Below are 26,429 nucleotides of genomic sequence, written 5' to 3'. Positions count from 1 at the left end.
GCGGATGGTGCATTCGTGGACAAGCATAATATTCCTACTTCTGCTCCCCTGCTACTAGATTCTTACAGTATATACTTGATCGCGAGACCCTGCTACCAGATGTCTGCTCATCACTGCTGGTCTTCGCCGAAGCACACTCTGTTACCAGGTATCTGCTCGTCACGGCTGGTCTCGTTGAAGTATATCCCCCAAACAGTACCTATCTGAATTGCTGGGATGAATCATTTGTTGCGATTTAAACGTCAAGTAAAAAGAATCTAAAGGCATTTAATTGTTGATATGGTTTCAATTCCTACTTTTGTATTCTTTTTTCCCCAAAAAAAAAAGTACAAATTATGTAGCGGAATAAATGGGCGTTGGATCATGTCACAAGTCGGAAAGAAATCACAAGCGGAAATCTTCATCAAGTCACAATATATTTGCCTTTTCCGGATTGTTCAAGGATTTTTTGTTTAATCTTTTCTTTCACCCACACACACACACTCTGCTGCTTTTTCTTTTTCGAATTGAATCGTTAAATTGCGTTCATCTTACAGCATCAGTTTTGATAAACATATATACAGCAGTTGAGAGTGGTTGGGAAGATGATTTGTGTTCAACTTCCCTCTCCCAAACGTGCATGGTAACCAACAAGTGGTTATCGTGTGTGGGTCGGGTCGGGTCGGGTCGGCCCATCTTGGGCCCCCACCCGTTCAACACTAAGTAACCAACCCAAAAGACTAGCCTATTGGGTAGAGTGACTCATCCTCCTTATAAATCTAAGTATCTCCCCTTTACTAGTTAATGTGGAACATAACTCAACAATCCCTCCCCTCGAACGAAACCATCGTCAGACTCCGGTCCTTTCGTCCGACACACCTGAGTTGTTCCACTACTACATTCCAGCTATTAGGATCTAGCTCTGATACCACTTATTGAGGAGCTGAACCTAGGATTTCTAGATATCCAATCTAAAAAACTAACATATTGGATGGAGTGACATATTCTCCTTATAAACCAAAGTATCTCTCATTTACTAACCAATGTGAGACACAATTCAACAATAATTTTGCATATCATAAAGCAATAAAAATTGATTTAAAATAAATGATTTTTTAGTAAAATTAATACATATATTTGACCTTAAATTTTTTGAAAGGTCTAATTCAAACAATTCGCCTAAAGCCCCAAAATTGGTTGAGCCACCCTTGTTCAAATCATGGACAAAAATGAAGCAATCCAAGATTCCTAGCAAGTAGGTTCCTACCAAAAGTGGAGAATGATTGCTTCACTTGAAAATGAGGTCAGTGCCGGAGGGAATACTGGCAGCGACGCTCTCGCTTTCAAGTTAGATTATATCTTAAGGTAGAGGAGGAAGAAGAGGAAGAAAAATAGAAAAACGTATGAATTAAATTTGTTTTATCTCTTATAGTTTGCCCTTTTTGTACACTTGTCAATGACCCATTGGACGTTCCTTGTGGGAGCAAAGTAATGGAGAGGACGACCTCCAAAGTTTTTGGCCGATTCCCTCCGCTGATATCCTTTCGGGAATTTATGGTGTGTTTACTTCACGGAATGAGAATGAGGTGGAATGAGAATAGACTGAGAATAAGAATGAGCTGGAATGGGAATGAGATATCAATGTTTACTCGACAAAAATAAATGGGAATGAGAATGTGCTAGAATGTCATTGATGTGTTTACTTAGCAAAATAAATGAGAATGATAATCAATTTACCAAAATATCCACAGTATTAAATAATGTAATTTTCATTAGCTAGATACATGTATAAATATTATTATAAAAATGATATTAATTAAAAAAATAAAATTAATAATAATAATAATAAATGTTAATAATATTATTATTAATAAAAATAAAATTAACAATAATTAATAATAACTAAACTAATAAAATTAATAACAATAATAATAATATTTAAAATAATAAAATTAATTTACGAGGGTAACTCGAAAAATATGAAAAAAAAAATTAGAGGGATACAAAAATCAGCTTAGGGAATTGGAATCCTCATTCCCATCCCCCCATAGAAATGAGATTCTCATTCGTTATTCCCAAATTATATGGAACTCACATTTTATTATCATTCATAAATTACATTTTGCCAAGTAAACACGTGTTTCATTCTCATTCCTTAAACCCTCAAGTAAACACACTATTATATTCATATTTAGTAAAACTAATATTAGATCTTATTATTATTTCTAAGCTACAAAGCTGTCTGGATCTAAAGAGAGAGAGAAAAAAAAATATCCAAAGTTTGTCTTTTTGTAATTTGTTAGCTATTTCAATCAATGATAAAAAAGTAATTGAAAATTTTGTAGAAGTGGTATTTAATATTTGATATTAGATCGATGATTGAAAAAAGGTAATGAAAGTTCTGTAGACATGGAATTAATATTGGCTGTGTTTGTAGAGTTTTTAAATATTAAAAGTAAAATAAAAATGACAATTTTAAGTAATAAAGTAATGAAAATTAAAAAATTGTCAGAAGTGGGATTTGAACCCACGCCCTCTCACGAGGACCAGAACTTGAGTCTGGCGCCTTGGACCACTCGGCCATCCTGACGTTTGCTTTGAAAGATTCATCTTTTATAAGGAATTATTGAGAACTTGGCATATCAGAAGAAACAAGTCATGCATCAAGGCCTAGCTTCTGTTTCATCTTTATTACCATTTTGACCGAGGAAACTGCTAAGTTTATATAATTCAATTTTGCCATCAGAAGAGCAGCTCATACGGAAAATAACTTACCCTTCAAAATCAGTTCCAATTTGCCGGGCACTCCAGGCTCCAATGTGAATTTTATACCAAATAAACTTGCAATTAAGCGCATGTTTCCTCTATATATAAACCAAGCTAACAAAGGTTTTTAATACATAGCAACTCGGTTCATTTCGAACATACAGACAGATTATTTTTAATTCAAAACTAATTATGGCTTTAAGGTGCCAAAGTCTATGTAAATTAGCATTAATCTTCCTCATTTTTGCAACTGCGACTTCCCAAGTTACATCCCGGAAGCTGCAAGAGGCCTCATTGTCCGAGAAACATGAGCAATGGATGTCGAAATACGGGAAGGTTTACAAGAATCCTGAGGAGAAAGAGAAACGTTTCAGGATTTTCAAGGACAATGTTGAGTTCATTGAATCGTTAAATGCAGCTGGAAATAAACCCTACAAGCTAAGCGTTAACGAATTCGCGGATCAAACCAATCAAGAGTTTAAGGCTTTCCGTAATGGATACAGGCGGCCTAATGGACTTGCTTCAAGAAAAGGAACTTCTTTCAAGTATGAAAACGTGATTGATGTGCCTGCTACCATGGACTGGAGAAAAAATGGAGCTGTCACTCCCATCAAAAACCAAGGCCCATGTGGTAATCAAATAATTAAAAAGAAAACATTTATGTATACAACAGCTAAAGCAGTGTTTTACTCGATCATTAACTAATTGCACCAATAATTACTTGACACAGGAAGTTGCTGGGCTTTTTCGGCTGTGGCGGCAACCGAGGGAATAACACAACTAACTACAGGCAAATTGATCTCATTGTCCGAGCAAGAACTTGTCTCATGCGACACTAGTGGCGTGGATCATGGTTGCGAAGGCGGTGAAATGGAAGATGCATTTAAGTTTATAATTCACAACGATGGCATCACTACTGAAGCTAATTACCCTTACCAAGCAGCTGATGGGACTTGTAACAAGACGAAGGAGGCATCCCATGTGGCCAAGATCAAAGGCTATGAAACTGTCCCGGCTAACAGCGAGGAAGCACTATTGAAGGCTGTTGCAAATCAGCCAGTGGCGGTCTCTATTGATGCTAGCGGGTCTGCATTTCAGTTCTATTCCAGCGGAGTGTTCACCGGTGATTGTGGGACTGAGCTGGATCACGGGGTGACAGCCGTTGGCTATGGCGCGACTGCTAATGGAACCAAGTATTGGCTTGTGAAGAATTCATGGGGAACCAGCTGGGGTGAAGAAGGGTACATAAGGATGAAGCGTGACATTGATGCTAAGGAAGGTCTGTGTGGTATTGCCATGGATTCCTCCTATCCCACTGCTTAATTAAAAGTGCTTTCCCATTGTGTTTACATTTATAGCACGGCTTCTTGTGCTACTTAATTTCTCAGCTTGCTAGTGCAAATGATGTAATAGTGGTTGTATACTTGTATCAGACCTTATTTGTGTAAATTATGCATATGATATTATGATTTCACCAATATCCGACTTTTAATTGTGCAACTTTTATTTCAACTCTTGAGGCTTGATCACATATGGCATTTTTATTTTTAATTGCTTGATTATGCAAGTGACAAACTAAATTTTTCAAATTATTATCGATGGCGAAACTAGAATTCTGGTTCATTGGTTCCATGCATAATAAAAGAGCTATAAATATCAGTAGGTTATAACATAAAATCTGAAAAATTCAGGAGATATGAATTATAAAATTAAGGATGGTTGTCTAAAATATGTAAATATTAGAGCTAATTGCGCATATATAGAGCGTGATACAATTTCAGTTCTTCAAATGTTCTAAACTTAAGGTGGTCTAATGACCTCATTTTAATATCGTAAATATTATTAGCGAGTGAGTTTATTGAGAACTTAAATTAGTTTATAAACGCTTAGACCTCCTAACTAAATAGATGTATTTTGGATTATAAAGTCGAAATATAAAAACCTTATGATGAATTTCATTATTTTGTATGATATAAGAATAAAATAATATATGGAACAATATATCCATACGCCAAAGTGTTCTACATACAGTCATACATCATGTTTCTTGGACAACTCAACCTGACGGGCTAACAGCCCAATGGACTCAAAGGCTACAATCAGAACTAAGACAATCACATGCATAAGAAGAATAAACATTGTATAATCTAAGAGTAATAATACAACCACAAACTCTTATATAAACTTATTTTATACAAACGGACGTGTCATTAATTCATTAGTTGAATGAAAATATAAAATAATAAAAATAAATCATGTGGGCCAAGTGATATTTAATTCAACCAATCTTATCGTGCCACATCAGTTTGTACAAAATAAATTTGTATAAAGGTTTGTAACTATATCATTACTCATAATCTAATACTGGTCATTGCTTGTTCCCCATTTTGATAAGTCCAACGAATGGGAATTTCTCAATATAAAATTGAATTCAAAATTTAATAAATTTGGCAGTGACCTGCTTTGACTGCAAACCAATGTTAATATTCTTTGATATGAAGTTGTGCAAAATAGTCCAAACTAAGTGAGCTGGAGGCAATTTTATTTATTTTAGCGTGCAAAACACTTTTTATATGAAAACAGATTAGAAGTCAAGGATGCAAATTGCGGCACCAAACAATTCATACTTCATAATGAATATTCAACCTAAAGCAATATGCCGAATTCAATGGACAATACTTTAATTATTTCATAAATATATTCCAAACAGAGATATTGTAAAGGCAATAAATATGATATTTACTCACCCAACAAGCAACTACTGCGAGATTTCATTGAAGTGGGCCAGACTTTTGATGGAGCCCACGTAGCCCAATTCAATAGAATTATCTTGCGTTTCAACTTTCAATGTTTCACTTTCTTTGTTGTCCTTTTTTAATTAAGCCTAATGGATTTGCTAAAAAAACAAGCACAAAGCACTTGATTTAGCAGTAACTTGGCTCATTATCATTATGTCTGTTCGAAAGAAGATAGCACCCCCGATCAAAGAAGAAAAGCCTTGAGTTAACAATCAAGTCAATTTGGATCCAAACGTTTCAAATGTTATTATTTTCAATCAAGCAATTTTTTTTTAACATCACAACAGAGTATAATTCACGATTTTATAGTATCAATCAAGAGATTTCATAAACTACCAAATAATTGAATCATAAAACACCTCATTTCTAGCTCGTGTGGAAAAAGATTCGAGTCCCCTTATGTGAATTAGTGAATCATTTGATCGATTCTAAATCTCAATTAATTTCTATGTACATCGCATAATTGTTCTGATACACTGAATAACTGATATCAACTAACTGAAAATTGAGTAGTCTATTCAACCCAAAAAGTTATAAAATTAACATTATCTTATATTTAACAAAGTAAATCACATGTCGTATTGTGAAAAAGTTTGTTGATAACTACATTATCATTTTGCTTAAATCTTATACCAAAAGAACTCAATTGCCCAATTTGAAAGATGCTGACACACTATTCCATTGATGTGAACAACCATGTGATTATCAGAATTTAGCCAAGAGACCAATGAAAACGAAATCAGTCCTTTATGCAATGGCCAATGGGGTCATCAACAAAAAAAAAAAATCAAGCCGCCTCGGCCCGGCAATTTAATTAATTGTTCTTGATCAATTTGTGTGGAGCAAGTTCTTAAGAATCTTGATTATTGGGAGTGCAGGACAAGCTTAAAACAAAAGCAGCTGCTATTGACTTGCTTTCAGCAAAAATTGATTCCATCTGCAGGCCCTACACTAACCCTTTTGCCAAGGCTAGCCTAAAAGACATGGAATATTTTGCATTTCCCGATTGGCAAGTTGCATTGCTTTGTTGTTGTGGGCATCGATCAAAAGAGACTTTTTAGTCTGCTTTTCCCTTATCAAGACAAGTATTTTAACTGGATAATTTATCACCCTCAAAGAGTTTAATACAAAGAAAGTATTCCTCTCAAATTGAAAATGATATTTTCGTTTGTGCGCTCGCGTTGATGGAGTCATGAATATTTTATCTGTTTTCATTGTCGTTGTACCGATCAAAGCTGATAGCTTCAAAAAAATTTAGTATATTATTAGAAAAAAAATTGAATTAATTAAAGATATTAGATTTTTTTCTGAATCATCTATTCAAGTATTTGGAGATAACATGAGTATCTCATTATTGATAGCGGATTGATGGAAGCAAAAGAAAGTCGAATAAAACACACCATGTGGATTGCAAAATAACATGTCTAAGTTTAACGTAGTGGCTGGAGTGGTGGCTATCATTCTATCAACGAGATAATACATCATTACAATCCAAACGACTTGAAAAGAAGGATAATTAATCCCAGAAGACAAAATAAAAAGATTTTTATTAAATGAAGGAGTTGGTATAATTAACTATTAGAGCTACAACACTAAACAACAATACTCAAACAAGGCAAATCCTAAACAGTAAACTTAAAATATATAACAAAAATAATTCAAATAAGAGAAACGATTAAGACAAACTAAAACAAATTAAAAAGTCTTCCTAAATTGGCCTACATCATCACTTATGCACACATACCTTTGTTCTTAGACCAGCAAGACCTTAGGTCCCAGTCAGTCACCAGTAAATTGGTATCACTGTAGAGCAGGTTGCTTTGTTGTGTACCATCTCAATTCTCAAACTTAGCCTTAGCCTGTTGTCTTTGTTTCCATGAACTTTAATTACCTCATTGTCGTATAGCTTGTACATCGGTCCATTTATAAAAGGAAAACTATCAGTTATATACATTAAGTCTATCATGATATCAAATAATATAAAAGTTTCAATGTGTTTAATTTTTTACCCTAAGTTCATAATTTGTATCGATTGTCTACCAAAACTTTAACACTGTTAAAGTTTTTAAAAGAATCTAAGTAAAATGATCATTTTAAGCTTAAATTTAAATAATATTGTCAATCATCCACTTAAATTTATCAAGTTATAAAAAATACTACAAAAATTTAGATTTGTGAAATTTTCCGCCTAAATATACATTTTGTATGGACCTCCTGTCAAAACATTAACATTGTTAGGATATTACAAAATCCAAATAAGATGACCGTTTTACCCTAGATTCTAAGGGTATTTTGACTCTTTACCATAAATAATAAAATAAAATATTAAAACCTAGCAAATCCAGCAAACTCTTTGTTTCAAAACAAAATCCACCAACGATTTTGATTCCTAGCTAACTACAAATTTGCATCAAAATCCTTCATCGACCACATAAAACCAAAAAAAAAAATAAAGTACATCTCACTATCTTTTTCCTTATCTTCTCTCACCATAAATTTTTAAGGTTCACAAAATCAACACTAAATTTACATCAAATCCTTCATTACCAACATCCTCCATCACTAAATCATTCAACCATCTGTAGTAATTGACAAAAACATGCATTGGACTATAAAGACTAGCCATTGAAGAGTTTTGTGGTGATTGCAGCTATCCACTGGCAAAAGTGGCAATAGCAATGGCAATGATGATCAGTGGTAATGGTGACTAACACATTACAAATTAGGTTTGATTGTGTGTTTATAAAATCAAACTTAAGGATTGGATTGATTGATGTTTATGAATTGGGGTTTAGAATAATTAGTGGATTTATTGAGTGTCTTGGTGCACGGTTGATACAATTGAAAACTTAGGGTAGAAAATTGAAAAAAAAATTAAATTTTTGTAGTGTTTTTTATAACAAAGTAAACTTAAGGTGGATGACGGATAATTTCTTAATATTTTGTACGTTAAATGTCTAAATTATCCTTATAACTAAACAACAGTTAACGTTTTGGTAGATAATTAATACAAATTGCAAACTTAAAACAAAAAATTAAATAAATTCAAATTTTTATAATATTTTTAATAATATGGTAAAATTAGAGTATACGACTAATAATTTTCCATTATAAAACGAAACACATGTGTACATTTGTCTAATTAATTGTCTATATTCTTTTTTGAAGAGAGAATTTGGTGGAGCTTTGGCATTTGAGCACATGGAGATTTTGGTCACTTGCTAGCATCGTCCCACATGTTGTCGGCCATCTCATCCCACGCTCACTGCTAAAACATGGCTGAAAGGGCCTCTCTTTGATTTCCCAATTTTTCAGGGCCATGTTGTTGTATTAATAGTTAATTAGCTGACCTCCAAATATATACAATAATACGATACATCTTGCTTATCACGACTCTCGCATCATATCGTTTTGCTGTAGTATTTAACAAATGATTGATTCCCTTGTGCAAATATCCGCAAGTTTAAAGCGTAGTAGCAAAGCAATAGACTGTTATCTTGTTGCAAAAGAAAGCAAAATAGCACAGAGGAAGAAAACGGCTGCTTATGAAAATTTTCTATTAAACAATTTATTTTTTCTACCATTTAGTTTCTTAGTCTTTTAGTTACTCATTACACCTTTGATATTAAAATTACAATAGAAGAAATATAATTTTATGATTCTTTTATTATTATTATAACCTTATTGTTAGTCTAATATGATTTATGAGGTAATTAACGAGGGTCATTTTCTCTTCATTTTAATGCTAGTTTGCTTACCTCAATATGGGTTGATTGATACGTCACTAGTTAGCATGACCCATTAATTGATAACTACATTTGTTTTCTTATGCTTGTCATTTTGGAATTTCTTTTCTTTTATGATTGATATAAATTCAAAAGTGTAGGGATCCGATCACTGGCTGCCAGGCAATGAGCATAATTGTGTACGTGTTAGTGGTGGGGGCAAAACCTTTGTTGCTATCCGGGTAACGTCGATGGTCGATCAACTGGAAGGAGCCCCAGAAATTGCGTACCGACTTTGGCAAACTCAAAAGTCACTTTTATCATTACAAGACTTATGTTAACCTCTAAAAAATTTTGAAAATTGGAACAACCCTATGCTAATTTAAAGTACTGACTAGCTATTTGATTTTATTTTTTAACTTTGTATTTAAATACTATAACAAATCTTAAAATACAATATTCATGATAATGCCTATTTCTCATTATGATTCTAAACCCGACATGGATCCTATATCTTAGTTTCCAAGTGAATATATTACTAAATATGTGTACAGTTATTTTCATCATTGGATTATTATTTGCTTGATCTTTAAGACAATATAAGTTAAGATAATAATAATATTTGTTACATTATCCTTTAGAAGTTTGTTATTCTTATGTTATGTATTATATATATGAAGCAAAAACTAATTGATTGATTATGACAACCAAATCAACCCAACTATGTCTTGAATTCTTAATCTTTTTTTTCCATATTAGACCATGTTATCTTCTGTCTGGGTCTCCATTAAAATAAAATGGAAATGGACTTGCTAATGTTTACTTTAGGTTTAGCCTCCACCAGGTGGCACTTGCCCGCATAACGCGTACGTGTGTATTTATAGGTCTGCGTGACACTTCAAAATCATAGCAAACGTTAGCATGGATAAGTGTTAATCTGAAGGACAAATATCCACCAACCGCATCATGTTTCACACTTTACAAAAAATATGCTAAAATTTTATTCTTTTACAGTTATCCACCTAAAGTTTGTAAAGTGCATCACTTTTTTTTTTTTATTAATACCGCTAGAAAATTTAACATAATATTGAAAAAATAATTATTTTACTCCTACACGTAAAAAGGATAATTTAATCACAGCTAAATGAATATATATATATATATATATATATATATATAGAGAGAGAGAGAGCTGTTCGAACCAATAATGGCTAAAAATTTAGTTATATAAACTCATCAAAATTTCCTAGTTTAAAGATACAGAATTAGTAAATTTGTCGCATCCTAACTAATTTGTAGCTTGTTTACAACAAAAATTAAGAGCCCTTGCTTATATAATCCATAATAAATAACATTTCTTTGATAATAAATAGCAAATCTTCAAAAATAATAAATCACCAACAAAAATAATCATTGCTATTCAAGATACATTCAAAATAATAAAAAAAAAAAGGGAAAACTTTGCACATTATATTTTGTTCCTATCAAAAAAAGAAGATAACATAAAATCAATTATGACAAACTTAAAGTTCATAGTTTGTTCATATTAATCATTCCAAAATAACAATTCATTCCAAAAGTATCTAAAATAACAATCAATAAATGGTCTTTTTACATTTAGGGGTAAATATAGTTATCTTTAATATTTGCTAAATCCTCTAACAATATTAATGGAAAAGTGAAAAATGTGATACACTTTGTAAACTTTGGGAGGAAAGTTGTAATAAAAAAAATTTTGGTGTGTTTTTGATAAAGTACAAAACATTATGCCACCAGTGGATATCTGTCCTTGTAAGAATTGAGAAAAGTCATACATGCAACTCAAAGTAGTTTGAGAAAATATTTAGTTATATTTATAAAAAAAAAATTATTACAAGAAAGATTTTAAAACAATAATATTCAAAATCTTCGAAGATTGGAATGAAGATTGAGTAACAACTCACTGCCTCCAAAGCTTTCTTATTCAATTAGTTTAAGCAACAATCAAAAACAAGAGATTTGGTCTCCGCACACTAGTTAGCTATCAAAGCGTTGGCCCCCTCATGAACTTCTTTACACGTTTGTAGCGTTGGATAAGATCCATGAATTTCTTCTCCATTTCTCACTTTTGCGCAACATAAATTAGAAAAGAGAGAGAGAGAGAGAGAGAGAGAGAGAGAATCAACATTGGCAAATAAGCTAAAACCAAGTAATGTACATTTTTCTATATATTTTTGGTTTTCTGAATATCTGTTTATATTAGGTAAAATGCACTTTTCATATGGGTCCGGTATAAGTGCATAAAATAAACGAATTGCGATTTCAATTGGTTGAACTACTGTTGTGTATTTTGGCTCTTCTTATTCATTTTACTAAAAAAGTAGGCAGCTAGGACACCTTTGTTGTTTGTCTTGTTCTATTCCGCAACATTTTCCTTTTCCTTTTTGTTTTTTTTCTTTGTTTTTTTACCTTCCATAATTAAACGGAAAAAATATTAATTTTAACTAATAGCATCACCAAAAAACTCTTCAAAAAAGATTTTATTACTTATTTGAATATTTATATTAATATTTAAAACTCCAAAAGACACTTCAATTAAAATTTTTCAAATAAAAAATAATTCTCTCTCTTCAAATTTGGAGAGTTGCTTTCTCGCTCTTCAATTTATATTTTATTACTTTTTACTAGAGAAAGAGAGAGAAGTGATTTAATTGCTATTAACTTTTCTTTTTAAAAAATAATTATTTGATTAAAATAATATTAACTTATTTATATTTGAAGAGTCTTTTAGAGAATAACATATTCTTTTATTCTTTTATTTGCCACATAAGTAAGCAAATAAATATTTGAAGAATGAAATTTATAGAGACTTTTGGAGATACTCTAATACTAGACATCTCAATTCTCAAATAATGTTACAATTTTTTTTTTCATTATTCTAAGAATTGATGTGACACAATATATATATATATATTAGTTTTCCAATCAAGAATCCCTGACTTTAACAAAGTCAGGGATTAGTTAAAAGAAAAAAATTAGATTTTAATACACTACATGACAAAATACAATGCATTAGAGTTGTATTTATTTTATCTTTTAACTAATCTCTGACTTTAATAAAATCAGAGATCCTTAATTAGAATATATATATATATATATATATATATATATATATATTAACATAATTACTTTCATATAGAGCATATAAGATTACTTATTAAATTGTCTCACCATACCATCCGATCAATTAATATCATTTTAATCAAAAACAGAAAAATTGAAATACTATTTATGACGGTGTACAGCATTCTTGACCTTAGTCAATAAATCATCACCCAACTTTAGGATAAATATTATTTTTATCCCCCTCCTGAAAGTCATTAAAAAGAAGACGGCAATGCATAGTTAGAAAAAATGAAAGTTTGAATCACCAACCAGGTGAAGAAAGAACCTTTAAATGTAGCATGTTATTAATTTTTTAACTTTGTTGGTAGGGAAAGAAAGTGTTTCCATTATTTTTTAGAATCAAACCATCATGATTCCTAATTTTCAAAATAAGGATTGGATCCAACCCCACATGCATGCCCACAGTTTTTAAATAATAATAATAATAATAAAAAGAGTAAAGTAAAGAAGAATCGATCCAAAGATTTCACATTTCTTGTTGGTAAACACAAAATCAAACAATAATAAAAAAAAAAAATTGCATTATAGTGATCTCTTTACCGAGAAAAATCTTCTGATATATTATTTCTTATTCATTCACTATTTATTATGTAATTATACGTATTATTATAATTAATTGAAGTCTACGTATAATTAAAAAAAAATGAATGAAAAAATAGCAGTATTCAGAGACATCCAAAAATTTTCCCACTTTACCTCATGCTCTTGGTCTTGGATTATATAAACAGTTAAACACAGGGCAGCTTTAGTCGGCCTGGCACCTCGTCCTTTTGTTCAGCAAAAACAAATTTCACTTCCGGGATCGAAACCCGAGATGGGGTTTCTTCAATTCAATGCTGCAGCCGCTACCATACTGTTCTCATTGTTGCTCCCTTTGTTGCTGTTAAATCTCCACTCTGCAAAAGCTGATACCTTCACTAATAATATTAATGCCACCACCACCACCACCGAGAATGGCAACGATTTTTTTCCTGAGAGAAAATCACTTGGCGGAGGGAAGTGTAACATTTTCCAGGGAAAATGGGTCTACGACGCTTCCTATCCTCTCTACTCCCACTGTCCCTTCGTAGATCCCGAATTCGACTGCCAGAAATACGGCCGCCCGGATGACATTTACCTAAAATACAGGTGGCAGCCCTTCTCCTGCAGCATTCCCAGGTATATCTATATATTTTTATATATATATTGGTTAAAACGTCGATATTATTTTTTATTAAATCCGCTCAGCAAGCTTACGGAAGTCCAATTATGCTGGCCGGGATGCAGGTTTAATGGCCTGTATTTCCTGGAGAAATTTAGAGGGAAGAAGATCATGTTCGTCGGCGACTCCCTGAGCTTGAATCAATGGCAATCGCTGGCTTGTATGATTCACTCCTGGGTTCCGAAGACTAAGTATTCAGTCGTAAGAACAGCGGTGCTTTCTTCGATCACGTTTCAGGTAATTAATTAATTAAATAATTAATTTAATTAATTGCTCTTAATCTTGATGTCTCTGTCTCACTTTTTCTTTTTTTTTAAGCACTAATAATGTTATCACTATTCCACAACTCAAATAATCATTGCTTTTAACGGTGCAAGCACGCCCTGTCTGTCTGTCCGTCCCCCTTTTTTTTTTCTCCTGTTTTTTGAAATTTAATTCTTTAATTAATTTTTTTTTCAAAAACCGGTTGGGTTAGCGGTTAGATTAATTACTTGCATTGAATTGCTTGCTAGCTGTTTTACTTCTGTCTGATGAGTGATTAATTTTTGCTCAACGAGAGAGAGAGAGCTGAGGCTTGAGTGAGCGCTCCTAAAAAAATGTAGAGCATTAAAAGCAGAGCGTGATTGGTGGTCAAGCTTTTCTTTTTCGCCGGGGGGGTTACGTTCATGTCAGGCTTCTATTTTTATTTTATTATTTATTTTATGCAGTAATAATAGATCAGATCGGTTTTTGAAATTTAAACCGATAGAAAAACAGAACACGTTTACTTTTGTTTTATGACTCTTGTCTGGTTCTGGAAAACGTAAGTTACGTGGCAAATCCAGTACCAGGTGAGTGATAGACGGTAATGCAAATTTGTTTCCAAATTTCCAGGGCCTTTGTACTATTTTCCAAAAATTCCTTATCAGAAGATTGAGGGATATTGAGAGATTATTTGAACAGTTTGGTGTTCTTAATTTTTCAAGATATCTTTTTTTTTTTTTGGGAGCAGTAAAAATAGATATAAAAAGCAAGTGAGGATATTAAATCTCCGAAGAAAAATTCATATACTATACATATATATAAAATGAAACCACTTTCTAAACGAAAAAGATCTGAATTTTTAATTTTTTATTTTGTTGGAGCACACTATGAATGTTTTCTGGAATGTCATGGACGTAAAAGTCTAATTTTATGAACTCATTAAAAGCCGTTGTATAAATTTTGATTAAAATTGGGGTTCAGTTATGGTGTAATTGTAGTATCATACTACAGATGTTTTTAATTATTGTATTCAGGTGAGAACAAATGATTGAATTCAATGACTGGATGCAACTATAATACCATACTACAGTTGCACCATAGCTAAGTTCTCAAAATTGACTCTTTCATGTTTTATCTTTTTTTTTTTTAAATTAACTGATTCATATTTATTATATTTTAAAATTTTTGAGTGGATACAACTGTCAACCCCGCAAATTTTAAAGACATTTTAATTGCTTTTTTCCTTTTTTTCCCCCTTGAAGAACACCTTTTTTTCTTCTTAAAAATACACTTTAGTTACCAAATTAATGATTTGATCTCACCAGAACGTTATCTATGGGCTGGCCGCTTTCGCGGTTTCTTCTAGTCAGCTGCCATATTTGACCATAGAGTCGAGCTTTTAACACTCCTAAAATTCTTATAACATTTATTATTTCTTAAAATACCACCATCTTAATCAATAAAATTTATTTACATATTAAAATTAATCATCTTTCTATAAGATTTTACTTAAAAATTAATTTTTCTTAAATTGCTTGAATATCTTAAAATATTAAATTTATCTTAAATTTTTCCTTATTATTACATAATTTCTATCTTAATGACTGTCTTTCATAATTTTAATTAAAAACATTTTTTAATTAAAATTTAAAATATAAATAAATATTATGAAATGGGTTGGGTGTAAAAAGTTTGTCAAAAGAATGATTTATATTAGTGTTTAATTGAATTTTCCTTCAAAACAATAAATGAATCAAATTGTCGTAGTGGTATTTAAGTAAATTTAATTAAATGATATTTTATAAGGAGTTTCGGAAGGGTGTGGATGGTCCTACTCTTCTCAATACCGGCTTCTCATTCTAGAGTGGTCTGGCCCAGTGGGCCCAAAATGGGCCCTGTAACTATAGAAAATGGATTTTTGGGTGAAACAAGTGTCCCTAGTTTGAAATTATTTCCGAATCATTGTACAATTCAAGCACGCCATCTGGTCCATTTCATAATTTCCTTGATTTATCGGTGTAATCAACTGTACATTAGAACACGAGAGGAAAGATCAGTTGACCAATTGTTAAATTGAACGGTTCTCATAACACCATGCTAAAAATTTCGCTTTTGTTGAGCAGGAATTTGGACTGCAGATACTGCTATACCGAACAACATATCTAGTAGACCTTGTTAGGGAGCCCGCGGGCACTGTTTTGAGGCTTGATTCAATTAAGGGTGGCAATGCATGGAGAGGCATGGACATGCTCATTTTCAACACTTGGCATTGGTGGACGCACACCGGAAGAAGCCAACCGTAAGCTTACATCTTATCCCGCATCATTATTTTGCGAGAAAATTTACAGGACATTTTTGTATGTGGAATCTTATCACGCAAAATTATGTTACAGATTTGATTATATAAGAGAGGGAAGGAAGTTGTACAAAGATATGAACCGTTTGGTCGCATTTTACAAGGGCCTAACAACTTGGGCAAGATGGGTTAATTTCAATGTTGATCCTACCAAAACCAAGGTCTTTTTCCAGGGAATTTCTCCAACCCATTACGAGTAAGCATACCCTTCTTCTATATATTTATTGATAGAACCATCAAAATTAGGCTGAAGCACAACAGTTATAAACAGGCTTTGCATTGTATAATCCTGTAACATATAGGATGATGAATGACAGTGTGTTTATATGTGGTTTTGGCGATTCTGAAAAACAGGGGAAGGGATTGGAACGAGCCATCAAAATCATGTTCCGGGCAGACAAAGCCGTATTTCGGATACAAATATCCGGCCGGGACACCAATGCCCTGGGTGGTTTTGCAAAAAGTATTCAGCAGGCTTCGGAAACCTGTGTATTTACTCGATATTACAAGGCTTTCGCAGTACCGGAAGGATGCTCACCCGTCGGAGTACGGCGGCCACAGCGATGATTGTAGCCATTGGTGTCTTCCTGGTTTGCCAGATACTTGGAACCAGCTTATGTATGCAGCTTTGTTTAGTTGACTTCAGGTTTAGGACAGCTATCGTCGGTCTTGTTTTCCAGAGCTCCTGGAAATATTTATTACCATTTTTTGTTTCTTGTGAAAGTGGGTAATAAGAGGGACGATGCTTCGATTTGTGTATTTAGATTAATCATTTGGGCCTAAAATTCGCCCTGAACTGAAGAACATTCCCTCGAAATTGTCTCATGAATTGTAATTGTTTGATTAATACAGTCCAGTTCATCTCATTCTGCTCGCTTTGAGAAAAGCTGGCGCGTTTTTTTATTTCAAAGAAAGACTTCAAAATGCACATTTGTAATTGTAACCGCGAATTACACAATGCCCATGTGGAGGACATACAAAAACTTGCAACCCAAGCCTTTTTTAGTAACTTGGCGTAGGCATATATCATTCACTCTATTGCAATTATTACAATTATTGAAATCATCTATCATTGAAGCAGATAGTTCATGATATGATTGATTATATGTATTTTCTCTCGCTCTAAATGATTGTTCATGATGATAGATCATGATATGATTGATTGTATGTATTTTCTCTTGCTCCAAATGGTTTTTCTCCGCGTTCCATGATAAAAATTGCGGTGTTCTGTGCACCTTTGTTCCAATAAATCAGAAAGAGTAACAAGATCTGAAATCACAAATATGAAAGAGTAAAACTCGTATCGAAATGTTATGAGTAAGAGAAAATATCTCCTTCCAATTTAGGAGCTCTAGACGAAGCTTCTCCCATATGTTTATCTAGTTAAAGCGTAATGTTTGGGTGATAAAGGTGATAAAATATGGCGATAATAATCAGGTTTTTATTGAAAATGTTATTATGCTCGCCTCGCTATATAATACAACTAAATAAAAGTCGCCGAGCAGGGCTTAGATTTCATTTGGTACAATTTTTCAAGTAGAGTTTATTTAAATAGAGTTATTGTTAGTAGATATCTTTTATAAAGAGAGCTTTTACTATAAAAAAAAAATTAATTATTTAGTTGTCAATAAGAGATTTTATTAAAAATTTATGAAATTATTTTAGAGGCAAGCTTTTTAAAATTTTGTTATGAAAAGAATAAAATAAAATTGTCAAATAAGTAGATGATATTTTAGATATTTTAACATTTAAAAAAAACTTTTCAACCTCTACTCTTAAAATCTCAAAATTTGAGTTTTTGCTAGTAGAGGCAAAATAACTTATTTAAACTTAAAAAACTTTATTAGAAAAACAACCAAACAGCAATAAAAATTATGATAAGAGCTTATGATATTAAATAAAAACTTATGACTATTAAATAAATCATACCAAACAAACACTTAGACGAGGGGATGGTTAAACTGAAAATAGGCTCAGTTAAAACTACTCCCTTTATCCTCTCCAAAAAATTAGTGATTATAGACTATTCATAAACTCGTCATGCTGTGATTCATTGTTTTTGGATTTTAAGCCCTATAAAATCCCCAAGAGTTCAAACGGTAAGGGATTCTTTCATCTTATCCACTCTCACACTCTACATTATGCATGTGATTTAATTCAAATTCTTCATCTTTTTTATCCTTCTTATCTCTCTTCATTTTTTCTTAATTAAAAACGGAATGGTTCTTTTATTGTTTTTTTTGTTCGTTTTTACACAAAATCAAACATTATAGTTTTTAAGTAAACTATAAAACTAACTTGAGCGTAAAAGGATTAACCCTAAAAAAACTTCCAACGCCCTTAACCATTTATATTTTCTGGTTGCAGGTGCTCACCCATGCACAATTGGTGGTCGCTAATTCCTACTCGAACAATGAGACAAATGTAAAATTGTTTCCCTACACAAATAAATCCAAATGCTGGCTATGGATCTTGTTGGTAGCCCACAAACCAACACAGCAAGATTTTGGTGTCAATAAGTAAGATATGAATTTATATTATCTCCTTCATATATAACTTATTATCTTCTCTATGCATATTGACCTTGAATTTAAGCTTCTAGTATGTGTTGATTGTATTCTTGATTATACATAGTCAAGATTTCCATACATTTATATAAGCTATAAAATTTAGCTTAACACATGGTAAAAATAAGAGTTGGGCTACTGGCATCTCCTCATGAAACCCTCTTTTCAATTATTTTTATTTTAATTTCAAAGATGTATTTCAAAAAATAAAACATTTCTATTTTTTAACTTTATTTTTTTATTGTTAAAATTCAAAGTAGTATTTTGTTATTTTTCTTTTCTTTTGCAACCTTGTTGTTATCCTACACATAAATTAAAAAGTTTTTATGAGTGATAAATTTTTGAATGTGAATCGTTAACTTAAATTATACATATTTTTAATAATAATGTGAAAGTAATCTTAAATACAAATTTAATAAGTAAGAAATAGAAAAAGAATAATAAATTATTTTAAATTTGTGCAATTTAATTTTAGTTAGATGGGAAGTGACAAGTTAAAAGAAAAAGAATAAAAAAAATTAATTACATTACACGTAATTTGTATGGAAAAGAAAACTAAGTGTGTTTAATTAAATTCATATTTATTTTTAAATGTAATTTTATCAAAAGTGGGGTTTTGTACGGCAATAAAGTGGTGCAAATAGATTACTCTGAAAGTAGATTTATTTAAAAAGAAAAAAATTGGGGTTACAAGGAAATGATTATAGTTTTATTCAGTAATACTTTTGTTTTCCACGTAATTTCTTTTGAAGCCCAATCAACGTTTAGGGTTCATTGAGGGCTGGATGGATATGAATACGATGCCCATAGTGTCGCATCCTCGACTCTGAGGAACTGCCAAGTGTCATAGTGTCTATCGCCTACCGGTGTATACGGCCTTTCAGTGATGCGTCAATAAACAATCTTACACGTGTGCACACGAAACATGCTAACAGCTGACTCATCTCTTTGCATCCCAATCTCCATTACACGTGTCGTCAGTTCAGTCAATACATGCTAACGCCATGCACACACGTCCGTTTTCTCAAACCGCTATGGCTTGTATTTTAAAATCCATCATCTTCTCTTCACACCACCATCAGAAAAGAATTCAACAAACAGCATCATCAAAGAAAATAACCGCGAGTGAGCGAGCAATCAAAATCAAGAATCAAGAAGAGGGCAAGAATGGCTTCTGATCAAGCTCGAAGAGAAACGACAACCACTAAGAAAGAAGTTGTCATTGAGAAGGACAGAGTCCCGAAAATGACGACTCATTTTGAGTCTTTGACTGGGAGAGCCAAGGATTCAGATACTAGTGGTGGCAAAGAAACTTCCCATAGGAGTGGGAAAGCGAGAGAGTCTCATGAGGTGGGCACTCATGAATTTGAGTCTCTTTCTGATCAAATGAAAGATAAACAGAGAGGGACAGGGACGTATGCGGATAAAGCAAGGGATGCAAATATGGTTCGTGAGAAAGAAGCGGAAGGTATGAGAGGAAAAGAGGAGCATGAAGCGAAAAGGAGTACTGAGCCTTATAGTGTTGGGAATTTTGAGGTGGGCGGTGAAGGTAGAGGAGAAATGGAGGGCCGTCAGGAGAAAGAAAGAAGCAGAGGAATGCATCAGCGCGAAGAAGAGAGACATGTGGAGAAAGGGGGACGCAGAGGAAAGCAGCAGGGCAAAGAGGAGGGGGGACAAGAGCAAAAACAAGAGCAACATTCTCTTGAAGAAATTTCCCAGCTCAGAGGACAGGCTCAGCAGCGGTCTATGGAGGCTTTAAAAGCTGCGGAGGAGCGGTATAATCAAGCCAAAGAAGAGGCCGGGCGCAGACTTGGCTCCGTCACTGAGTACGCCGCTGAAAAGGGTTCTCAGGCGAAGGACACCGTGCTTCAGGGTGCTCAACAGACTTCACAGTACATATCCGAGAAAGGCAGCCAGGCCAAGGACATCCTTTACAGTGCAAGCCAGACTGCCAAGGAATACACTGTGCCGAAAGCAGAACAAGCTAAAGAATATGCAGTAGAGAAAGCGACTGAGGCAAAAGAAGCTGCTGCTGATACTACCAAGAAGGCTGGGGAGAAAGCTGCGGCCGCGAAGGACGTGACAGTGCAGAGTGGCAAAGGAGCCACTGAGTACGCAGGGAGAGTGGCTGCGGATGTGAAGGACAAGGCCGTGGTTGCGGGATGGAGCACAGCGCACTATACAGCTGAGAAAGCTGTGGGAGGCACGGCTGCTGTCGCCAAGGCGGCACAATATACCACAGGGAAAGTGGTTGAGGGGACAATGGCAGCGGTGAGGGCGGTTGAAGGAGCGGCTGAGTATGCTGGTCATAAGGCCGCGGAGATTGTCTCGAAGCCGTTGGTTGCTGCTAAGGATGCTGCAGTGTCTACTGGTGAGACCATGAAGGAATATACTGTTAGGAAGAAGGAAGAGGCACAGAGAGAGGTAGAGGCCAAGAGAGGTGAAAGACAGGTATCTGCTTTTACATTGTTAATATTTTACTTCTACAATGCTCGTAAAATATAATTGTCATGCGGAATATTTCTTTAATGTCTCTAATCAATGTATGATATATAGTTGCAATTTTGTCACGAATGATACTGGTGTTGTGATCTTTTGACGCTGATGTTGTTATAATCTTATTGTTTGAGGGCACGGAGAGGAGTCACACCGGAGGGGATGAACGGTCACTCACAACAGAAGTCCACGAGAAAGTTGAACATGTCTCCATGCCAATCCAGGAAACATTCCAAGGAGGCCAAGAACGACAAGGAGGAAGAACCACCGAATACAGAGAAGATAAAGGCCGGGAAGGCGGAGTGCTTCAGGCCATCGGCGAAACTGTAGTTGAAATTGCCCAGCAAACCAAAGACCTTGTCATTGGAGAAGGCGAAACAGAGGAGAAGATACTTGGTTACCGCTCAAGCCAAGTTGAAGAAGGCAGTAAACAAAGAGAGGCTGGATATGGACAGGGAAATGGGACACACAAATCTACCGAAAATGAATAAAGCGCTCATTTCACACACACACACACACACACACACACACATATATTATGTTTGATGTGCATAAGCGGATGATAAATGTTTTGCATAGGCTGGTTGTCTGTATTTTTGTTTTGACAAATAAATTGAAACCCCTAACGCTCGGTTAGCGTCCTGTTGTTGTACTTTGCAAATCTTTTGATGTCTCAGTTAGAAGAGAGAATTGAAAATTTTGTAAAATCCATCTTTTGGAATCTCATATTGGATTATCATGAGAAGGATGAAGTTGTGCTCTAGTAACTGCAAAAATTAGATGCTTTTCAGTCCATCTGCTTTCATTATTGTCGTATATAAATTGCTCTCATCTTAGATAATGTGCAGTGATCTTTAATCTTATGCATGTTAAACTACTGCTAATTAGAAAACGATCACTTCATTAATAGAAAATTTCAACTTTTCCTATGTGGCTCTCTCTTGAATCCGCTAGCAGTCTTTATTTGTGATTAAAAGGTTGAACGTAACTACGCATCATCTCTTATCCTAAAGAGTCGTTGCATGGTTCTCAATTTCTCAACGTCGAATTATTTTCGTTTGCGAGTGAACGTGACACACAGCCCTTTTTCTGAATTTTTTGCTGATAGCTACGAGGCACCTTATTTCTGTAGCACGAGGGCTTCAAACAGTTGATAGTTTTTGTGCAAGAAGCGATCGTCTCCTCGCAGTTCACGTGATGTAACCAACACTAACGAGGTTGCTTACCCGTTTTGTGTTTCACAGAGTTTCATCTGAATGATCGGGTATGTTCGCAGAAGAAAAGAATAACAATAGACGCGATGGTAAATGAGAATTTGGCATCACAAGAAGGACACGGGCGCTTAAAAGTGTTCTCTAACGAGCTCAGTTACTCCAAATTCAAATATAAATTCAAATTCCCGACGGCTGACGCTATTCTTGTTATCTACGAGTGCCCCGGAAACATTTTCGTCCTTCAGCAAATGATAAGCAGCATAAAGGAAAAAAGGAGGGTTCTTAGCGGCAACGATAACTGGAAAGACCTCTTGGATCCTAGACATTGACCTCCGCTGCTACATCATCCACTACGGCGAGCGGGCTCAGCAACCTAAGATGCATTCAATCGAGATAGGGCAATCCATTTAAGTATGCTGGGGACAGTCAATTTGGAAGGAAAAATTTCTTCTCCAGAGTGGGTTTATACAAAGGCAATCCATTTAAGTACGAGGTCACCAAGTTCCTTTACGCGACGTCTAGTTCTCCACTTCCCGCCGCATTTATTTTCAAGTCATTATCCAGCGAGTGTTGGCACAAGGAATCAAACTGGATCGGGTACATTGCTGTTGCTTGCGATGAAGGAAAGGCTGCACTGGGCAGGAGGGACATACTGACAGCATGGCTGAGGAACGGTACAAACAAATGAATGGGCTAGTGGAGAACTAGTGTCAAGGTTCACAAGGGCTGGCTCTCGGTATACTGTTCAAGTGGTGAGAAATGTGCTAGAGAGCAGGTAATTGCATTGGCTTGTGCATATGATAAAAAGAATTTCAAATGACGGTACTAAGTTTACATGCTGATACCACTAGGTTCTTGATGAGGTGGAGCGACTTCTGGGAGTATATGATGCTGAGGACGAGGAAGCCAGTAAAACAATAACTAGTCACACCATAGGCGTAGCGCTTTCACTTCTAAACGCAGCAGACATTGTTGTCAATGGGTTTCAACAAGCTGAAGGATTCAGCCAGTAATTGCGGTTACTGTCTTCAGCTTCGGCTCTCCGTATGTCGGAGATATTGAATTCAAGAAATTGTGTGATTCTATGGAACATCTTCACATGTTACGTGTGCGTAATCTTCAAGATCAAATACCTAGTTATCCATTGCTGGTGAGGATACTGTGGAGTCGATGCAGAGCTAGTGATTAACACCCAGAAGTCAGAATACTTGAAATCCCAGGAGAGCTAAGGAGTTGGCATTGCATGGAGGTATATTTTCATGGAATTGCCGGAACTCAAGCGAAGTAAAGGAGGGTTTAAATTGGAAGTTAAACAAGACATTGCGCTAGTGAACAAGAGGATGGATGTTCTCAAGGAAGACTATTTGGTGCCTGGCAAATGGTTGTGTTTGGAAAATACAGGGATGGTTCAAGGGGAAGATGGCAATTGGAAGTTGGAAGATCATGAGATAGAAGATGGCGATGGGATTTGAGCATCCGTAAAGCCTCATAGTTGTCTTATCTGAAAACAAGATCATTTATACCTTTCTCAATTAGATTGCTCCCATCTACATGCTTTCATTATTAACAAGCAAAGACTAGTAATTTCTTTGCATATAAAATCAAAGCCGATGCAAAACTGCAAAACTATATACAAGAACAGTAAGTGGCTAAATGTTGGGCTTTAGACATATAATATTATATTAGCTTCCAAAGAGCGGGTCCAAACCCTTGACTAATCTATTCCAGTCTTATGCTTAATAAAAAACAACAATACCTAGAGCTTGATCCTTTCTCTCTCTCTCTCTCTCTCTCTCTATATATATATATACATAGAACTTGATGATTTAGTCAACAATTTACAGAACTCGAGATTTAATATTTCAATCAAATAGAAGAAATTCAAACGTAGTTCTGTTATCTGATTGGGGGGGTTCAAAGTAACCAAAAAAGAAACCTTTCTGCACCATAATGAAGAAAACAAACAGATGAATGGATTTCTCAGGTGTTTGTAGATAATAATTTTTTATTACCTTATAATCTACCCGAATACTGCCTTAATAATCATCCAAGAAATACATAAAAGAGAGATAAGCCAAGCTTTACAAGCAGGTGAGAAACCGGTGGAAACAAAAACATAGGAGAATAAAGTCAAATTTAGCAAGGGATCTGAGAAGTGAACCATTCCATGACATGAATAGGAGCTTTAATCAATTCCAGAGCCAATTCCACTATTACGGTCAAGCACAAACAACAAGGGCATATGCAAGTCAACAACAGCCTGCACCCACAATCACCAATATTCGCATTAACTAAAAGACTTCAATCAGATTCTAATCCTGCCAAGATTCTATGTTTATGCTAGAAAAACGAAAAAACTATCAACGACCCCAGCAGAGCTTTAACGAAAAGTTACAACTAGTGAGAAGTCAAGAAACCCAGAAGAGAAAAGCAATGCATTCACTAAACTTGTCGCGCACATAATTTTAGAGACAAATTCTAGCGTCAAACGGAGAAATTTTAGACACCCAGAAGAAGATTAAACTACTATCAACTAATAGGGGGATGATCTTTGATAATTGAAAAGCCAAAAAAATAAAAAAATAAAAAAATAAAGAAAAATATTGGATGCCTTTGACAGAGACAGTTGAAGTGACAAATTCCGCTAGAAACTTAACTTTGGGCAGAAAAATAGAAATGAACAGAAGAGTGAAAATTAACCGACCCGACGATCCACACGACGACACCGACGATGGAGACGAGGAGGGAGAGAAAGGCGAAGGGAAGGCCCAAGAGAAAGCCCAATGGCCTGCAATCTCCATCTGCGTTGCACATGATTATGAATTTCCTCTTTTTCTTTTTCAGTCTCTCTCTTTTGTTTTCTTGAAATGAAGAAGATTTTGTTAATTTGTTGCTTCAGTGAATAATATGTTTTGAACTTTTGATGACAAAAAGATATGGATGATTGATTGACGAGTAGTTATGAGTTAATGTGTTCGTTTCTGTTTCGTTTTGCTAATTGATTATCGATTTGGCAAATTGTTTAACGAAAGTAAAAGAGAGAGAGCGCGATACGACACGTTTTTTAACTTTTTTGTAGTAAGCAGCAACAGGGAGAAGCCTTAGTAGCCCACGATCACGATGAGTAGTCAATCGGCTTTTTATGTGCTGACGGCTGCTTTAAAACAAACTTCGAATTAAAGCAGAAGCCAAAAGTTTCCGGATCAAAGAAAGAAGAGATATTCATCAAATAAATGCATTCCTTTTTGCCCCCTTTATCTATTATTTATTATAATATAATAATTCATGCGCCTTGTTTTTACCTGTAGCTTTCGAGATGATTCTTCTAATGTATTTGTTGGTCAATTATGATATGCTCTGTTTTCTCTGTATTAAGTAAAACTAATATGGCTGCTTTAAATTTGTTTTATTTTAGTGGCAATATTTGATATGCGTGTTGTGAAACACAATTTTCCTTCTTGACATTATTACTTAGACACAATATGTCTGCTGTTGGTATCACCATTTGATAGTTGAATTTCAATTAAATTCGGCCTAATCTTTTACAAAAAAGGATTAGATTGAAACTAACGATTCTCTTGTAAATGTTTTGGATAGCTAATTATTTCTCTAGATATCTAAGATCTTAAATATGAAGTATAAGACCAACCTCAACTCTCTCTATTATTGCATTGGATTCACAATTAGTCCAGACTCTTAGGGTTAGTGCAATCTCTTATATTTCACAGTTTTTGTCCCAAATATCACTAGCCCCAAAAGGATTAACACCAAGTTGAATGTGCCTTAATAAATGGGATAAATTAATATTTCCACAATTTTGGGGGTAAAATAAAAATTATCATTTTAAGAAAGTTTGATTGAAGTTTAACTTCAAAATTTAATTGAAATAAAGAAGAGAGAAGGGGGGAATCACATGGGT

The 26,429-nt window shown here is 34.3% G+C and overlaps 4 protein-coding genes and 1 non-coding gene across 6 annotated transcripts; 3 read left to right on the top strand and 2 right to left on the bottom strand.

Moving 5' to 3' along the window:
* Positions 1-2,485: 2,485 nt before the first annotated feature.
* TRNAL-CAA (transfer RNA leucine (anticodon CAA)) lies at positions 2,486-2,569 on the bottom strand. Its single transcript has one exon. It is a non-coding gene; the product is annotated as a tRNA-Leu (tRNA).
* Positions 2,570-2,869: 300 nt separating this feature from the next.
* LOC102616938 (senescence-specific cysteine protease SAG39-like) lies at positions 2,870-4,223 on the top strand. The gene is made up of 2 exons (XM_006469065.3): positions 2,870-3,376; positions 3,476-4,223. Exons 1-2 carry the CDS (start codon positions 2,938-2,940, stop codon positions 4,066-4,068), a joined length of 1,032 nt encoding a protein of 343 aa, XP_006469128.2. The 5' UTR covers positions 2,870-2,937; the 3' UTR covers positions 4,069-4,223.
* Positions 4,224-13,031: 8,808 nt separating this feature from the next.
* Positions 13,032-17,099, top strand: LOC102612417 (protein trichome birefringence-like 39). Its single transcript, XM_006468973.4, has 5 exons — positions 13,032-13,591; positions 13,700-13,871; positions 16,001-16,176; positions 16,271-16,429; positions 16,588-17,099. The coding sequence occupies exons 1-5, from the start codon at positions 13,248-13,250 to the stop codon at positions 16,871-16,873; spliced, it is 1,137 nt and encodes a 378-aa protein (XP_006469036.2). The 5' UTR covers positions 13,032-13,247; the 3' UTR covers positions 16,874-17,099.
* Positions 17,100-19,867: 2,768 nt separating this feature from the next.
* Positions 19,868-21,948, top strand: LOC102617247 (seed biotin-containing protein SBP65). 2 transcript variants are annotated; one of them, XM_025094902.2, is made up of 2 exons: positions 19,868-21,251; positions 21,440-21,948. In XM_025094902.2, the coding sequence occupies exons 1-2, from the start codon at positions 19,968-19,970 to the stop codon at positions 21,785-21,787; spliced, it is 1,632 nt and encodes a 543-aa protein (XP_024950670.2). In that variant the 5' UTR covers positions 19,868-19,967; the 3' UTR covers positions 21,788-21,948. The 2 variants fall into 2 exon arrangements, with proteins under 2 accessions (XP_024950670.2, XP_006469129.2); XM_006469066.4 differs by having other exon boundaries at positions 19,870-21,251; positions 21,431-21,948.
* A 2,513-nt stretch (positions 21,949-24,461) lies between these two features.
* LOC102612716 (hypothetical protein) lies at positions 24,462-25,646 on the bottom strand. The gene is made up of 2 exons (XM_006468974.4): positions 25,215-25,646; positions 24,462-24,770 (listed from the first exon to the last, which is right to left on the bottom strand). The coding sequence occupies exons 1-2, from the start codon at positions 25,322-25,324 to the stop codon at positions 24,647-24,649; spliced, it is 234 nt and encodes a 77-aa protein (XP_006469037.2). The 5' UTR covers positions 25,325-25,646; the 3' UTR covers positions 24,462-24,646.
* Positions 25,647-26,429: the final 783 nt, after the last annotated feature.

Source organism: Citrus sinensis, chromosome 2 (genome assembly GCF_022201045.2).
Source record: "Citrus sinensis cultivar Valencia sweet orange chromosome 2, DVS_A1.0, whole genome shotgun sequence".
Classification (NCBI taxonomy): domain Eukaryota; kingdom Viridiplantae; phylum Streptophyta; class Magnoliopsida; order Sapindales; family Rutaceae; genus Citrus; species Citrus sinensis.
Note: the sequence above shows the minus strand (reverse complement) of the source record. Positions and strands in the feature narration are given on the sequence as shown.

Excerpts from the sequence above, each read along its gene's own strand:
- LOC102616938 (XM_006469065.3), top strand. The coding sequence starts at position 2,938 with ATGGCTTTAAGGTGCCAAAGTCTATGTAAATTAGCATTAATCTTCCTC. Across the intron at positions 3,377-3,475 it reads CAAAAACCAAGGCCCATGTG|GAAGTTGCTGGGCTTTTTCG; the intron begins GTAATCAAATAA and ends TACTTGACACAG.
- LOC102612417 (XM_006468973.4), top strand. The coding sequence starts at position 13,248 with ATGGGGTTTCTTCAATTCAATGCTGCAGCCGCTACCATACTGTTCTCA. Across the intron at positions 16,177-16,270 it reads CACACCGGAAGAAGCCAACC|ATTTGATTATATAAGAGAGG; the intron begins GTAAGCTTACAT and ends ATTATGTTACAG. Across the intron at positions 16,430-16,587 it reads ATTTCTCCAACCCATTACGA|GGGAAGGGATTGGAACGAGC; the intron begins GTAAGCATACCC and ends TCTGAAAAACAG.
- LOC102617247 (XM_006469066.4), top strand. The coding sequence starts at position 19,968 with ATGGCTTCTGATCAAGCTCGAAGAGAAACGACAACCACTAAGAAAGAA. Across the intron at positions 21,252-21,430 it reads CCAAGAGAGGTGAAAGACAG|GGCACGGAGAGGAGTCACAC; the intron begins GTATCTGCTTTT and ends TTATTGTTTGAG.
- LOC102612716 (XM_006468974.4), bottom strand. The coding sequence starts at position 25,324 with ATGTGCAACGCAGATGGAGATTGCAGGCCATTGGGCTTTCTCTTGGGC. Across the intron at positions 24,771-25,214 it reads GTCGTCGTGTGGATCGTCGG|GCTGTTGTTGACTTGCATAT; the intron begins GTCGGTTAATTT and ends TTGTGGGTGCAG.